Source organism: Melospiza georgiana, chromosome 3 (genome assembly GCF_028018845.1).
Source record: "Melospiza georgiana isolate bMelGeo1 chromosome 3, bMelGeo1.pri, whole genome shotgun sequence".
In the NCBI taxonomy this organism is placed as follows: domain Eukaryota; kingdom Metazoa; phylum Chordata; class Aves; order Passeriformes; family Passerellidae; genus Melospiza; species Melospiza georgiana.
This window is the reverse complement of record NC_080432.1, coordinates 14,895,673-14,911,027: the sequence shown is the minus strand read 5'-3', so window position 1 is coordinate 14,911,027 and position 15,355 is coordinate 14,895,673. Positions and strand designations below refer to the sequence as shown.

At 44.3% G+C, this 15,355-nt stretch overlaps 1 protein-coding gene across 2 annotated transcripts in view; it reads right to left on the bottom strand.

The window, feature by feature from the left end:
- Positions 1-5,631, bottom strand: part of EFEMP1 (EGF containing fibulin extracellular matrix protein 1) — a 45,265-nt gene extending 39,634 nt beyond the window's left edge. Inside the window, exons 1-4 of one of the 2 annotated variants that reach the window (XM_058020454.1) lie at positions 5,359-5,631; positions 4,817-4,904; positions 1,869-1,917; positions 1,430-1,690 (exon numbers count right to left, since the gene is read on the bottom strand). In XM_058020454.1, coding sequence (XP_057876437.1) covers positions 1,430-1,690; positions 1,869-1,917; positions 4,817-4,897 — 391 coding nt within the window. In that variant the 5' untranslated portion in view covers positions 4,898-4,904; positions 5,359-5,631. Of the gene's footprint in view, positions 1-1,429; positions 1,691-1,868; positions 1,918-4,816; positions 4,905-5,019; positions 5,094-5,358 lie in introns of those variants that run through there. The other variant, XM_058020456.1, reaches the window with a different exon arrangement.
- Between the last annotated feature and the right edge of the window lie 9,724 nt (positions 5,632-15,355).

Below are 15,355 nucleotides of genomic sequence, written 5' to 3'. Positions count from 1 at the left end.
ACAGTTTACCAGTGAAGAGCAGTGCCAGCAGCATCACCTGAAGGAGGGGGTACCAGGCCAAACCCAGCAGTTCTGCTCCTGGCTTTGCTGCTGCTTTGCCAAGTTAAACTAAGGAAAAAGCCAATTTTCCATCTAAGGAAAATTTAGATTTTCCCCTGATGACCCCCAGTGAACGCCCAGGGTTAAGGAGATCTGACCTCCTGTGGTAGGTTCTGTACTTGACATTCTTGAATCAGAGTGACAGAAATGTTGGACATGAGCAGATAAGCCGGAAATGCAACTCTGAGGCTTTGCCTACAAAAATAACTCCTCCAGCCTCCATGATGATTGCTGTGGTCCAGAATGACAGGGAATTTACTTACTAGTGATAAATAATGTCCTGTGTACATGAATACCAGGGAGAAGGAAACTACCACTGTGTATTACAGCCTGCCCTGATTACAGTCCCTAAAGTACTATTTTCTGTGATTATACTGCTACAGGCCACAAAGTGGAAAAGATGAACCATGAGGTCAAGTTTTGCCCTCTCTTTGCACGGGTGTCCCTCCAATGTGCTTGAAAAGCAAGTTTGTGAGCAAGGGGTAGAATATATTTCTATGAAAGAAAACAAAACAATGGCCAAAACATTTGTTACTTCAGCAAGTAGAAGAGTAAACTGTTTATATAAAATAATAAATGAAACAGTCTTAGTTTACAGAAATGCTTGTGAGGCTGGTTCCTGAATGCATACAATTAACATTGCTAATGCCCTGAGAATTTTTGGCACTGTGTGTGGTGTATGTACACTCAGATGAAAGCTCCTCATTGCCATAGTTTCAAAGAGTGGCAAGGCTGGGACTGGGAGCAAACTGGCAGGGTCTGCCTAGGGCTGCTTCCACAGAGATCACAAGGGCACAAGCTGCTCAGAAGTTGGGTTCCTACTGCTGGAGGAATAGTCCTTATCCACAGTAAAAATACAGGACCCTTCTACACTACAGCCTGCTCTAAGCAAAAGTTCATGCTGTGGTTATTTTTAGTTCATTCAGCATTCACTTACTGAAAAATACAGAGTTCTGCAAACCTTTCCAAATTGCTTATGCCTTGCTGCATTGTTCACTCATTTCTTTCCTAGGCATACTTAATACAACACAAAATGCTTCACTAGAGTAGTTTTAAGACTTTTTTTAGGAGCTACAGACAATGGAATTAATTCATTTCTTTAGCCCAAAAGCAGATGGAACAGACTGTAAAGGTTGCAACAAACTGCACATTCTGATGCCTTCAACAAAAAGTGACATTTCTGTATTTTATTTTTGTATTTTTAAAGGTGTTCGTGGAGCACCAGCCCCTTGCATTCAGCACAAGTGCTGCAGGCTGTCCTCCCCTGGCTCTGTGGTCACCCCCACTGCAGCTGCACGGGAGCAGGAGGAGGCAGGCAGGCCTGGCTTACCTTGGCACACGTTGTGGTCACTTTGCTCATACCCAGCTGCACACTGGATTTGGTGGCTTGGGTTGGGAGTGGCGCGCTGGGGGTCGGCCGGGGTCCGGCGAATGACGCTGTTCCGACCACTTGTGGATTCTGCTGCTGCTTCTTCTCGCTCATTTACAATAATTTGCGCTGTTCTGGGTAGACAGAGGTATCCTCCATAGTGGTTAACACATTTCATCCCACCTTTACATGCATCTGGGACTATTTCACATTCATCAATATCTGTGGTTAGCAACAACACAAGTCATGCTTTTAACAGTCGAACCTTCTGCAACAGCCATTAACACAAAGAACACGACGAGACATGCACGCACACCTCCGTGTCCAAAACAGGGGTGTGCAGTGAGAATACTTAAAGAATACCAGTGACAAGTCTGTCTTTGAAAATTATTTACTGTACCTTTGCACCGTTGCCTAACAGGATCCCATTCATAGCCATCTGTGCATTGCTGTGGAGAAAAAAAAATAATAATTTGGTTACTTGGGATTCTTTGTTTTGGAAAAACAGTCTAGGGTATTCGGTGAGCTCAAAGTGTGACACAAAGGAAAATGCAATACCTTGGAGTAGGCTAGAAAAATGGCAATTGGTACATCACTGCTGTGCAGGAGCAGTAAAACCTGTAGTTCCTTCCTACTCAAAATGTTCTATTGACACACAGAGAGTGCCTCTGTCTTGGGAAGTTCCCAAGATATTGTTTGTTGTGAGCAGGCTGGGGAGCAAAGTGAGAAAACCATTGCTTTCTCATTCCCTTGTTCCTGTGCTATACCATCTCTCCTTAGCTGAATCCTTGGATGATCTTTGGAGTGACCAAGCTGACCAGAATGAAAATCTTTTTGTGAAAAGCAACAAGTTTTTCTGAAACTGGATCTCATTCCCTGCCTTCCAACAGGTGAACCTCTTTCATATTCAGGCTCTGTTTGCCAGAGGGACCAAGAGGACTCTGTGCCCCTGGACTTCATCCTCTCTCCCATTAGCACTCTAGCAATGGAGAAGGATCCCATGACAGCTGGAAATTCATTCACATGCTTTTTAATCATATGACTCCAGGAACTGCAGTCTAGGAAGGACAATTTATATTGTGAGACACACAATAAACGGTTAGAGTTTATAACAGCAGGACTACTTATTTACACAAGACTTTGCAGAACTCAAACAAGGCTACACTCAGCAGCTATTCATATCAATGCACACCAGCAAGTTCAGGAAAGATTTTAAATAGTCTGCTCTGCATCTTCATTATTCCTCTGCCCAAAAACATTAAATTATCCAGAGGGCAGTCACTTTAATCGCAGGTCACAGTTACAGAGACTGATTAGCAAAGGATCATGGTGCTACCAACTGCAGCAGGAACATTTAAAATGTTAAAATATCATTGAATCAACCAGACTGTGCTGTGTAGGTGCATCTTGGGCTGCTCAGGTTATTACTTAAATGGCCCCATACAAAAAAGGAATGGAGTTGACTAATGTAATTAGTCACAGTCAAGCAAGCTAAATCTTATTGCAACTCCTCTGCTGCTGAGGGGCTTGCAAGTGGCAAACTTGATTTTTTGATGCCAAGATCCACTTGTTGCAGGCCCGATCCTCAAGTTATTTTAAGGGACTTGTTACTGACAGACTCTGACTCAGCAGGAGCATTGAAAATATTTTCTTCTCTTGCAGGTGACACCAGCGATTTGTCAAATGTGGCAGCGAGTTGCAGCTTGGAAGGGTTTTTCTCCCCAAGGGGTAAGTGGACACTCTCTAAAGGATTGACTACATGCTGAGTTGACAACTCCAAAGTTACTGTAGCTATGAAAAGGCAAACCCAAAGGAAAACAGCTAATTCATGCATTTACTGAATCACCCAATTCCTGTTAATGCACAACAGAAGTACTGTCTGTTTAACTGCAAGGAGCCAAGTCCATCTATTACTGCAGCCAAAGGCTTTTACAATAGCAAAGGATTTGGCCCTCCATGGATACAATGTGTGCATGAGAAACAGTAGCATCCCACGAGCAAAATCTCCCAAAGCTGGGGTTTTTTGTTTCATTTTACATGATCAGCATTTAACCATCAGTGAAGCACCTAAGGGCTAAGACCTCCTTGAAAAGGGAGCATAGGTGCCCAAGTCACATAGAAATCTTACTAGAAATGTTCAATTGGTACAATCAGAATTATGTGAAATGCTGTATAATTAAACCCCCCTCATATAATAACTGTGGGGAAGGAGGAGGGTGGGATCCCTGTTTAGTCCAGATTTTCAAAAGGTACTTACATCTTCAGTTTCCACTTACATACAGGGACTTTAAAACAAAAGTAAATCACAGAAGCCTCTAAATAAAACTACTCCCATCCTTCAAAACGCTAATGCTTCTAAAGCCCAGTGTTAAAGTATTTTATTACTGACTTCCTGATGTTCACTTGAGGCTTCTTTAAGCCCTAACTTCTACAAGAAGGTCCAACTCTGCAATATTTACTTGCTTGAGCCATCCCACTGACTTCAGTGGGATTACTTGTATAAGACACAATCCTGGGCTTTGGCTGTGGTTCTCTAACTTTTTGCATGTGTGCAGAATTTTCTGCTTGTGTGGCATTGGGTTGATGTGTGTGCACATATCCAGAGGTCCACCCATATGAAGCAAGTTGCAGGGATTACAGCTGTAATCAGATGTGAAAATGTGGGTTTTTCCCCAGCCCAAGCTGGGGTAATTGCCACTCCTTCCATGACATGCATTATGCAAGCCAAGCACTGAACACAAGCAGATTGAAAAGAAAAAGCCTGACAAAAAGACCTTTAAATCTCTTAGCCTGCCACTTGCTTGCAAGCAGAACCTATTTCCAGTATTCTTGAACAATTTTATCAAGCCATGCAAAGCCACTGCTCAAATCCAGCTCAGAAAAGAACAGTCCCATGATCACTCCAGGATTCAGATGCTTCATTAAGAGCCCCAAATTTGGAAGTACTTACATTTTGTTAAAAACAGCTTGAAACATCCATAAGAAAACACAAAAGAATGTTTGACCTAATTATCTGTCAAACTCCATACATTTCAAATGAAAGTCCTAGGGACCCTGCCTTTATAAAAATGGATTAAAAAATTATTAAAATCTCCTAATTTTGTTCAATCCCTCAAACTGAGTACACAGATAAACTTTTCCAAACAAGCAGTTGTAATGCATTTTGCTCAATCGTGTCAACTTGAACTTTTAAACACTGTTAGAGTGCAGGAACAGCTTATTTTATGGTTAACATTCAAACTCTGTAGCACATGCTATACATTGGCAAGAAATTCGGTTTTTCTTAAGGGTCATTTAGCAAAGAATCCCCGCAAAGCAGTAATTATCTACGAGTCTATTAAACCTTACCGTGTACGTTATGGTTTCCTCAGTTTCCTGCGAATGTACTGTAGTAAGAACGAGCGCAGCCAAGAACATAGCTGTCAACATCGTGAACCTTGAAAGAAAGGAAAAACAAATCCAGCAGGAATGCTTTTAGCGCTCTGCTTTGCTGGGAGAGGCTGCGGCACCGCTGGGACCGGGTCCTGCCGGGGGAGCCCACCCAGCCCTACCTGGGACAGGCGGCCCGGGCTGCCCGCTCGCTCCCGCAAGGAGAGGCTGAGGCTTGGCCGCGCTTCCCAGCCCGGGGATTTTGTCCAGCTGGGAGCGAGGGGCGGAAATAACCAGTCCGTGGAGTTTAAAACACCCCAGCGCTCACCGGCAGCAGCGCCGGACGAGGCGCGGGCAGCGGCACTGCCCGCTCGCCGCACGCTTTGGGGCAGAAAAGTGATTTTTCGGTCAAAGCGAGGCGTGAGGGACACCCCCCACCTGCCGGGCTCTGCGGGACCCGCTGGGGCAGAGCCGTGCCCGGGGGGCGATGGGCACGGAGCCGCCGCGCTGCCCGCTCCTACCTGCGGGACCGGGCGAGCGCCGGTCTCTGCTCCCGTGCACCGCCCCCGCTGCGCTGCCGGCGACCGCTCGCTCCCCTTGCCCTGCTGCCGGTGCGGTGCCGGCGGCCGCTCGCTCCCTTTCCCCGCTGCCCGTGCGGTGCCGGTGCGGTGCCGGCTGCCGCTCGTTCCCTTTCCCGCGGTGTCGGTGCGGTGCCGGCGGCCGCTCGCTATCCTTTCCCTCGGTGCCGTGCGGCGCCGGCGGTGCCCGTTCTCCCGCTGCCGTCAGCCGCTGTCTGTCCGTCCGTACCCGGCGGCCGCGGTTCCCTCACCGCTGTCGGTGCGTGCCCGGTGCCGGCCCCGGGCTAAATAGAACGGGCTCCTGTCCCGCCGGCGCCGCGCGCGCCCCCTGCCGGCGCCGCGGGAGCGCGCGGGGCAGGTGCGGCCCCGGCGCCATGTTGGGGCCGTGGGGGCAGCCCCGGGCGCGGCCCCGGCGCGGGCAGCGGGAGCGCGGGAAGCTGTGAGGGGAGGGCGGCCTCGGCCCCGGGAGCCGCTCCCTCACACCGGTTTGGTGCCCCAGCCCCTGGAGCCGCTCCCTCAGCCCCGGGAGCCGCTCCCTCACGCCCCTCGGGTACCCCAGCCCCGGGAGCCTCTCCCTCACGCCGCTCCGGTACCCCAGCCGTGTCCCAGGTGGGATCTTCGAGGAAGCGCAGCACGGCCATCGTTTTGGTGTCTGTCGTGAGTCATGGAACTGTAGAATGCTTAAGGTTGGAAAAAAGGAGTTTTGAGGCTATTGGGTCCATCACTGCCTTGGTCTTATTTGCAACCGTAACCAGATGTGGAAATGAGAGTGGAAAACTGGGTTTTTCCCCAGTCCAAGCTTGTGTAATTTCCTCTCCTTCCATTACATGCATTATGCAAGGCAAACACTGAACACAAGCAGATAAAAAAGAAAATAAACTCACAAAAAGGCCTTTAGACCTCCTACGCTTCACTTGGTTGCAAACAGAACTTACTTCCAATATTCTTGCCCTCACGTCCCACATCCACACATTTTTGAGCATTTCCATGGGTGGTGACTCCAGCGCTGCTTTGGGCAGCCCGTTTCAGTGCTTTGCAACTCTTTCCTTGAATTTTTTTTCAGTAATATCTACTCTAAACCTCCCCGTGAATTTTAAAATATCAGGACTATTGATGTGCTGTGGCTGTTAAAAATTTGGTAGTTAAAAGCCATGAGGAGCCCTCCACAGGACAGTGCCTGTTCCTCAGACATGGCCCAAGTTCAGCAATCATCACTTCTAAAAATCATTCCAGGCTATGAAATGCTGTTATTTCCCCACCCAGGGGAAAGCTCATGGACAGAAGGAAGGATGAGGAGGCCTTGCAGGGGTTTAGAAGCTTTGGAGGGTTTGGGTGAGGAGAAGGTGTCCAGAAACGTGTTCATTAGATCTTTATTTAATTCCCCAGTTTGGCTTCTGCGGGGCCTGTGGCACAGTACAGCACCTCTGTTCTCTTCCTATAGTTCAACAGGAGGTCTTTAGTTCTAAAATAAGTTTTTGTCTCCTTAATGTAGACCATGAAGGGCCTGGAGAACTGGAAATCTGAAAAAATGTCTTACACTGCTGGCCTAGAGAATGGCTTTCCTACACAACCCCATAATTTTTAACATTCAGTTAGAACTGATCCTACATAAAGCATGAGTTCTTTTTTGGACAGCCATACAGTGCTCATTAATTTTGTCTCTGGATCAAATCACTTCTTATCTGTTCTAGAATCAGGCAAGCTGGTAGTTTTAGAACACTTGGAGCTGCAACCATATGTTGCCCGTCTTTTATTTTTTAGGTGAGAGAAGGTAGGATTTTCCCTCCCTCATTGCAGTTTCTGTGCTTACAGGTAAGTGGGACTCCTGAAAATGTACTTACAATCCACACACCTCACTGGTAAATAAAGAACAGAAGAAACAACATGGTGGAATAGAGAAAATCTAAGTTGACTGCATTATAGGACATTTTGCATGTACTTTTGTGTGCATATTCATTTCATATTTAACAGGCTGTCTTTTGACATGTGTTCTCCTGCTCCAAAATGATTCCTTTAAAGCCTGCATGTCATTATTTAGGAATACAGCATCACAGTGTTAGATTGACTCTGAGTTGTTCACTTCTGTGGTGTAAATTGGATTCCAATTTGTGATGTGGTCCCTTATATATTTCAAACTTTCCTGTTTCTTGCTTATAGAAAGAAATGCAGGTATTTCTAATAATCTAATGACTTCAAAATAGCATAATAACTGCTTTTATCTACTATGGCTATACTATTGCTGAGTATTGAATTGCCATTTGAATTGTGGCATTGTCATCCATGCCATGCAAAGAGGACAAAATTTAAGTTGTTGGGTTCTGGATTAAGTAAAAAATTTAAAAAGTCTTGTCTTAAGCTACCACATAGGAAACCACTGCCTGTATTACAGGACTGCAGTTGGTTTTTTCCCTCTGGAAAGATGTTCTGCAGAGCAGAGGAGAGCAGGAACATAATTTTGGAGGGGTCTGAGCACTGGCTGAGCAGGGATCCCCTTGCCTTGGCTTCAGCCAGTGTCACACATGTGCTGAAATGCCCTGTTCTGCCAAGGGTGGCTGTCAGTCCTTCAGATGGAGGTGGGAGACTCAGTCCGTGGTTTGGTAGTTCAGCTATTCCCTGCTGAGACAGCTGGAAACGTGCCTGGTGTGGGAGAGCAGAACTTGGAAATGCTGATGGGAGTGTGAGGTATGTGAACGAGCTGAGGGACAGATATTTACAGATCTGGGCTGTCTGAGGATGTCCCTGTGGTCACACCTCCCTCCTTCCATGCTGCCCACGAGCAGCTTGGCACTGCTGAGGCCAGCCCCTAACAATTGAAGAGATCCCGTCAGGCTGGTTCCTAATTTTCCTATTTTTCCTTACTTTTGGCTCCTTCTGAAAACGGTGCACGCTGTTCCCTACTGTTTTGGTGAACTCTGTCACATCTCAGTTTTTGCTTTCTTTAAACCCCACAATTTTCATAAATTCTTCAGCTCAAATGTGTTTACGACTTCGATGTTCACATTTTTTCTTCCTGGCAGGATGTGTTGCCACCCCCCATTGTCCTCAAAAACCCAAGGATAGGTAGGCTGAAGGAAAGCTGTGTGTGGTTAAAATGTCACTGCACTCCCAACTCATTCTGGCTGCTAGAATTGTCCCTGGGGGCAGCAGACAGCTGGACATAATTTAGAGCAGGCTGAGATTGATACTAGAGGCCAGCCCAAAAAGGAGGAAAACAAAATTGCAGTTTAATCTCCTCTACTCCCAGATCTGACCCCCTTTTCCTGTTTCAAACATCCCTCCCTAGAACAGAAAATGAAGCACATGGAGAATTTCAGCAACTCATGTTTGTCAGCTCAGGGGACCATCAGTGTCAATTGAAGAGGTTTCTGTCCCTGAGTGTGTCACATCCAGTGACACTGGAGTTGTCTGAACTCAGAGCTGGAGTGCTGGAGATGCTATTTTCATGTTGGACTCACAGGAATTTTAGAACATAAATTATTTTGATAACATGGCAGGCTGCCTTTCTGCCACGCTGCCTGCAAATGTCAAATTCTTTTCCATGTTTCAGCTTGGAAGTGACATAATGTTGGTGAAGGATAAACTGTGAAAAATTAGGTGTCTGATTTTTTATTGCTGCTTAAACATGACAAATGTTAAACTTTTTTTTGAGGTAATATTTTACAAATTTATTTATCTTCAAGGGAGGTATCCTGAGTATATTGTATGTGCCATGAAGTGTTACTGAACTCTAAACTTGATTTGAAAGAAGGTCTGTGTTAGGGAATTACTCTCACTTTTCATATGGTAAAAATTCACTGTATCAGTTTCTTATCACAGGTGTTGAAATGACAAAAATTTAATAAGAACCAAAATGTCAGTAGCAAGGGACAGAAAACTAATTCTCTCCTTCTGCTTAATCCTCCCATTCAACCTAAACATATATTTATTGTTGTTCTTTGTTTATTGCTTTGCAGTAGAGTTCATAGGTGACAGATGATGCAAACACAGAATTACAGAAAACTGACAGAGAAAAAATACAAAAGCTGGATTAGAAAAATGTAGTAGTAGAATTCCAGCCTTTATTTTCTTCAAGTTTTCTCCTGTATGAGAGATCTTGCCTGAGTTTTGTTATGCTGAGGCCTCTGGCTAACTTGGGCAAACCAGTGTTTCATTTTTAAATGTCTAACAATGCTCTAAGGATATTAAAGTATAATGTTGTTGCCATTTTTTATTTTGATTTTTGCTAAAGATCCTGTGGTCTGCATACAATTTGTCAAGCATGCAATTTGCTTGTCTGCTGCATTTTATGGGGATGTGATCCTGTGTTTTGTGTGTTTCTGTGGACTCCAGCAGAAATCTGGATGGCCAGATAAGGTGGTGACTATTCCCACTGGAGTCCTTTGTCAGTAAAAGAAACAAGAGGGAGAGAGTGAGGGAGTGGGAAAGGCATTTCCCAGAGGTTTTCCATCTTTTTTGTTGGTGCAGTTGTGCAGCCCTAATAAATTGGCAATTGAAGGGCTTTGGAAGGATGAGTAATTTGCAGATACAGCTGAAAACAGCACAAGAAATGAGGGGTGATGGTGTGTGGGAAGGATGAGCCCATTTCACTTTCCATGTGGGGTTCATCTCCTCTTGCATCTCAGGGAATGAGGATTTCCCAGGCCTGCAGACCTCTCCTGGTGACACTCCTGTGATATGGTTACTGGCTGTTTTCTCAGGGTTTTCTCAGTTGTAACTTTGAGGTCCATCTTACACAAGTGTACTCACAACCCCAGAATATCTGTTTTTATGGATTAACCATACAGGTTAATTACCCTTTGATGTGGTGAGAATTTCAGATATGGCAAATCTGGAGTGTAGCTTAAATTGCACTGTGATGATCTGCAATTTAAATATTCCTCCTGTCTTTAGCTTGTGTTTCTGATTTATTCCATTTTTATACTGTGCATTTTTAACTCTTTTCCATTCTCTAGCAGTGGTTTTCTTTCTCTTTTTTTGTCTTTCTCATGCCAGATAAGAGAAACAGCAGCACAGAAAACATTCATCAGTGTTGATGTGGGGTTTTTGTACACCGGAGTTGTCATTTCTTCCCCTTTTTCTTCTGGAAAACCAGCATTGCTGCTCATAGGAGTTGAAGTCTGATTTGTACTAGGTTTCAACCAATTTGGTTAAAATGAGAACTTTTCCCCAGAAATATAACCCAGCTGAGGAGCAGACAGCCTTTCTGATATTCAAAATCCTAGCTTGAACATACACTGTTGTCTGATGAAGCTGTGTGAGGGCAGTTCCTTGCTTCGGCTAAGAGGCAACATGGAAATGCCAGAATTCAAATCCACTATCACCCAGAATATGCTGGAGACAGCTTTCAACTCTAGGCTTGCCTTCCTGTGAAGCTTTGTGCAAATCATTTCATCATTTCTTGCTGCACTGTCTCTTGTCGCTGTCTCGGCTGTTTTAATGACCTGGAAAGGCTCGGGATGGCCTTGGGCAGCCCGCGCTCCAAAGGACGAAAAGAGTCTTCAGGTTTTTTCTTGGTCTTCAGTGTTTATTCGTATGTTATCTACAAAATTTTCTCTCGGCCCAACAGAGGTCTGCACAGCAGCCAGCCATGAGCACACTGAGAGCCCCCGGGGTGGTCACTTATCTTTATACTCAAAACTACGTATACAATATTTACCTGTTTTTCCCAATACCTTTCACCCTTATTAACCAGTGCACTTTTAGTAAGAACCAATCCCAAAGTGCCACCACCACCACAGAAGATGGAGGCCAAGAAGAAGAAGAAGAAGAAGGACAGGACACGCCCCAATTCCTCCATCTTACTTCTCTAGACCCCCCTGTACAGAAATCCTAAACCCTGTATCTCACACTCTAATTAACTTATCCCTTCACCATTTATCCCAGTGAAATCCTCCCGTCCTCATACAGGTGTCATCTCCCGTGCAGGATCAAAGTCCTGCCACCAGACGCTTCTGGCAACATTCCAGGACCTCTGAGCCCCCCAAGGGTGGTCTCGGTCACTCTGCACCTCAGTCCTGAGGTGCTGAGATCCCACAATCTCTGAAATGAGGAAAAGATGAGGAAAAGATGTCACTGTGATTCTTGCCCAGGGAAGTGGGGTGGGTGCATTCACTTACCTGTCCAGGATTTCCAAAGACAGTGATTGTGTTGGATGCTCAGATCCCATTCCAAGTCCAGGAGTTTGTCTCTGAGGCTGTGGGCACCTCAGCATCCCCTCAGCTGAAAGGACAATCAGACAGAACTCATCCACTGCAACATTCATGGCTGTGGATCTGTGGATGAGTAAAAACTCTGTGCCCTTTCTTTATCCTCCCTCCATGCAGGGAATCCATTTCTCTTCCTTTGTCACTTCTGAGAGGGGCGAGTGTGGGTTGATAGGAGTGGAACACCTTTGTGTGACCAGCATGGATTTCTGACTGGCAGCTCAGCTCCAGCAGCCTGTTCAAGCCCTACTTTTCATTTTTGCAATTTCCCAGCACTGTATTTAGCTGCAGATTTTGAGAATTAATGTGAGTAGTTTAACCTTTCTCAAGAGGATTTGGAGTATTCCTGATGGTCAGAAAGTGCTAAAGGCCTTCAAGGCAGACATTTATGTTTGAAACCCTTAACACAAAACTTTCTGCAGAGCCTCGTGGGCCTAAACCTGAGTGTGACAGTGCTGTGATCTTTCAGCACAACCAAACTGAGACCTCTCAGAAATGCTGTAGTGAAAGAGAGCCTTGCAGGAACAGATTTATGAGGCAGAGCTCTTGCTAAGGACCACTTTGCTTTTTACAATTCAGGAACATCAGGATCAGTAGATATATTAAACTATAATTTGGTTCCATGAGCATCTTCTGAACTTCCTGGATTTTCCTTTCTTTCTCTTTTGAGAAAAAAAGTAACAGGGGAACAGCAGAAATATTTCTTGTTTATATTGTGTGGGGGTGAACTTGGCAAACAACCTGCTTAGTTAACCTATTAATTATTGTCCAGAGACACAACTTTTCTTCTCAATATCTGCATGTTAATACTACAGGATGTATATCAGAGCATTTGAATTCCCTGGAATATTAAGCTTAGTGCTTGTCTTTAAGCTGTCCCACAGAAAGCAGAATCCAAATGCCAGTGGGGATTTTCCTCTCTGTGAGATTGATGGGGTTATCCTCTCACCCCTCTTTGCAGATACCTGTGGTTGAAAGGGATCAAAATTCTGGAAAAGGCTGGAGGATGATGCCACAAAAAGCTGGCACAGAAATGCCCATTACCCTGTATGCTCCCAAAATATGCTCTGTAGGAGTTTACCCACATCAGAGAAAAAATCAATTTTGGGAGTGAGGCAGTGGGAGCACCACATCTCCAAGTCATTGAGGGGGAGAGGCTGCAGAACAGCCCCAGCATGTCATTTGTGTCAGAGACTAACACATCACCTACTGCATATTCACTTTATGTCACGTGTAACACAGGGATTCTTTTCATTAATTGGTCCAAGTTCTCATTCTCTGCAAGCCCAAAGCCCTGGCAAATTAATGGCTTTCCATTTATTTATTTATTTATTTATTTATTTATTTTCATGGGTTTATAAAATCCCAACTAAAAGCGCAAGAGGCATGTGGCAAAAACCCCTTCCATCAGTGCAGAGGAGGGGAGTGAAGAGTGGATTTACCTACTCACTGTTTTTACTTTCAGACTTCCTATTTATTACTTTTTTACCCCATTTTATATAGAAAAGGTTTTTAATTTTCAGCTCCCTTACTCCTGGAAAAAAAATGCCTTTCTCACTGCAATGTTTGACAGCACTTTAAACAGTGAGCTGTGATTGAAAAAAATTTTGACTTCTAGAGGCAATACTTAAAATGTGTCAGAGTTTTAGGACTTGGTTTAGGGCATTTCTGCTCACGTTCATCCTTCATTTTTCAGATGTAGACTCTTAATAGAGCTTTTATCATAGAAATTCCACTTCTGCAAGAAAACACTGGGGCAGAAACAGCAAAATTGATTGAGCTTAAATCAAAGGAGAGCCCTTGGTTCAACATTTTGTCAGCAAACTGTGGCTGAGTTATTAATTATCTGTCTCAGTTTGTAAGTACCTGGAATCTGTAAATCTTTCAGGAAGGCCTTTAATATGCAAATCTCAAATGTAGCTGGAACTCCTGCCTGGTATCTCTGATGAAGCTGTGGACACAGAAATATGTCATCCTGAAGATGGATGATTTAAGCCTGTTGAAGCACATTGTTAGATTGTGTGATTGTAAAATAGCTTTTTTGGCACTTGCTGCTGTAGGACTAAGGGTCAGATTCTTTCTCTGCCTTGCACTGGAGATGCATCAAAACTTGTGTGGTCTGACTGCAGTGGGTTGGGAGCCTGTTCCATTTCTGTGGGTAGCTGTGCCTGTGGCTTTTGGGGACAATCCTGTAGCTGCTGCTAAATTCCTCCTTGCTGCTTTAAAAGGAATTGCACAAAACCAGAGGAGGTGGCTTTGGCCTCAGGATTGTGACACTGCAGTTGTTAAGAAGGGCCTTTCCATGTTTTCCCCATGCCTTCCTTCAGTGGATTCAAAAGGACATTAGCTAAAAGCACAAAGAGAAATATAATTTTGTTTCTCTGAAGGTGGAGGATTGAGGGGGTGTGCAACATTCCTTTAGAGCTAATAATGATTCAAAGTTAACAGTCACATGGCATGTATACAGAGCACTTCCATGTAGAGAATGTCAGTGGCATTTTTGGATAGAATCACTCCAGATTCCTCATTCAATTGACTTTCACCTCCATTATTTAGTTCAGCCCTTCTACAGTGCAGGAAATGGACCTGTGAGCAAGGCCTGAAGTGTGGCAGGGTGTGGTATTCAAAATGGCTTTCAAGTGCTAGAACACACTTGACTCAGCGTTGGTAGGTGAAGGGAAGGACAGGATCCTCTCCTCTGCAAAACACATCTTTACTTGGTGTGGATGAACAGTTTCTCACTGTTAGAAGTTTGGGGGTTTTAGTGTGAATCTCAAGAAGAGAAAGAAGAGCTGGTACAATACTTAGAGGCCTTCTTGCACTGCACTGCTGCCTTTCCAGAATGACTTCCAGCGTCAGGCAAAAATATCATGGAGGCATGGATGGAAGTGGAATGGATTTATTTGCAGCAATCTTTATTAGAGAAAAACTCCTAATTTTCCAGGAGGAAATGAAGCTCACACACATTACCTTCACAAAAAGTAGGGCTGTTTTTTTGTCCACCTGGAGATCTGAATGAAATCCTTATTCCCAGTTGGCAATGTGTGACAGAGCATACCTTTGGTGACAGGCTGCAAAAGGGATTAATCATCTGGTGAATTTATTAACAGCAGTAATAAATTAGAGCTCTCAGGGATCCTCAATGATTTTACTAGCCTGAATTTAAAAGTATGTGAATGGTGTAAGATAATACTAACTAGAGATGTTTGCTCACAATTGAACTTCTGCTTCTCAAGCTATCAGTTGTTTACTGGTCTGGACCAATGAAGTGCTAAAAGCTAAATACTGTAAAATGTTAAACTTTGATGAAAGATATGAAGACAGAAACTGTTTCTTTTGCCAACACTGTGGTCAACAGCAGTGCCCTGACCTGATTACTTAAGCTGATGTTTTTCCTAAATCTGTCATGAATCAGTAATTATCAAGTTTTGCAATACTCAATGATTCTCTTGTGAATAACAAAATTATTTGTTATTGTAGGTTGGTATTTTCTAAAAAGAAGTGTTCAACTCTTGCATCTGCAGCCTCTATACAGTATGCTTGGCTTTTTTTCCCCCCCCCTTTTTTGCCTGGAGAACTGTGGAATGCCACAACAAATCTCCTGAAGAGTTTCACAAAATGTGAGGAGAATTCAATCTGGTCTAATCTGGAAGTGACCCCTCTGGTGTCTTATAAAATAAACTTTGGTGTCAGCGTGTTTTTCCAGTCATGGTTGGAAGATTTCCAGTACAAGTATT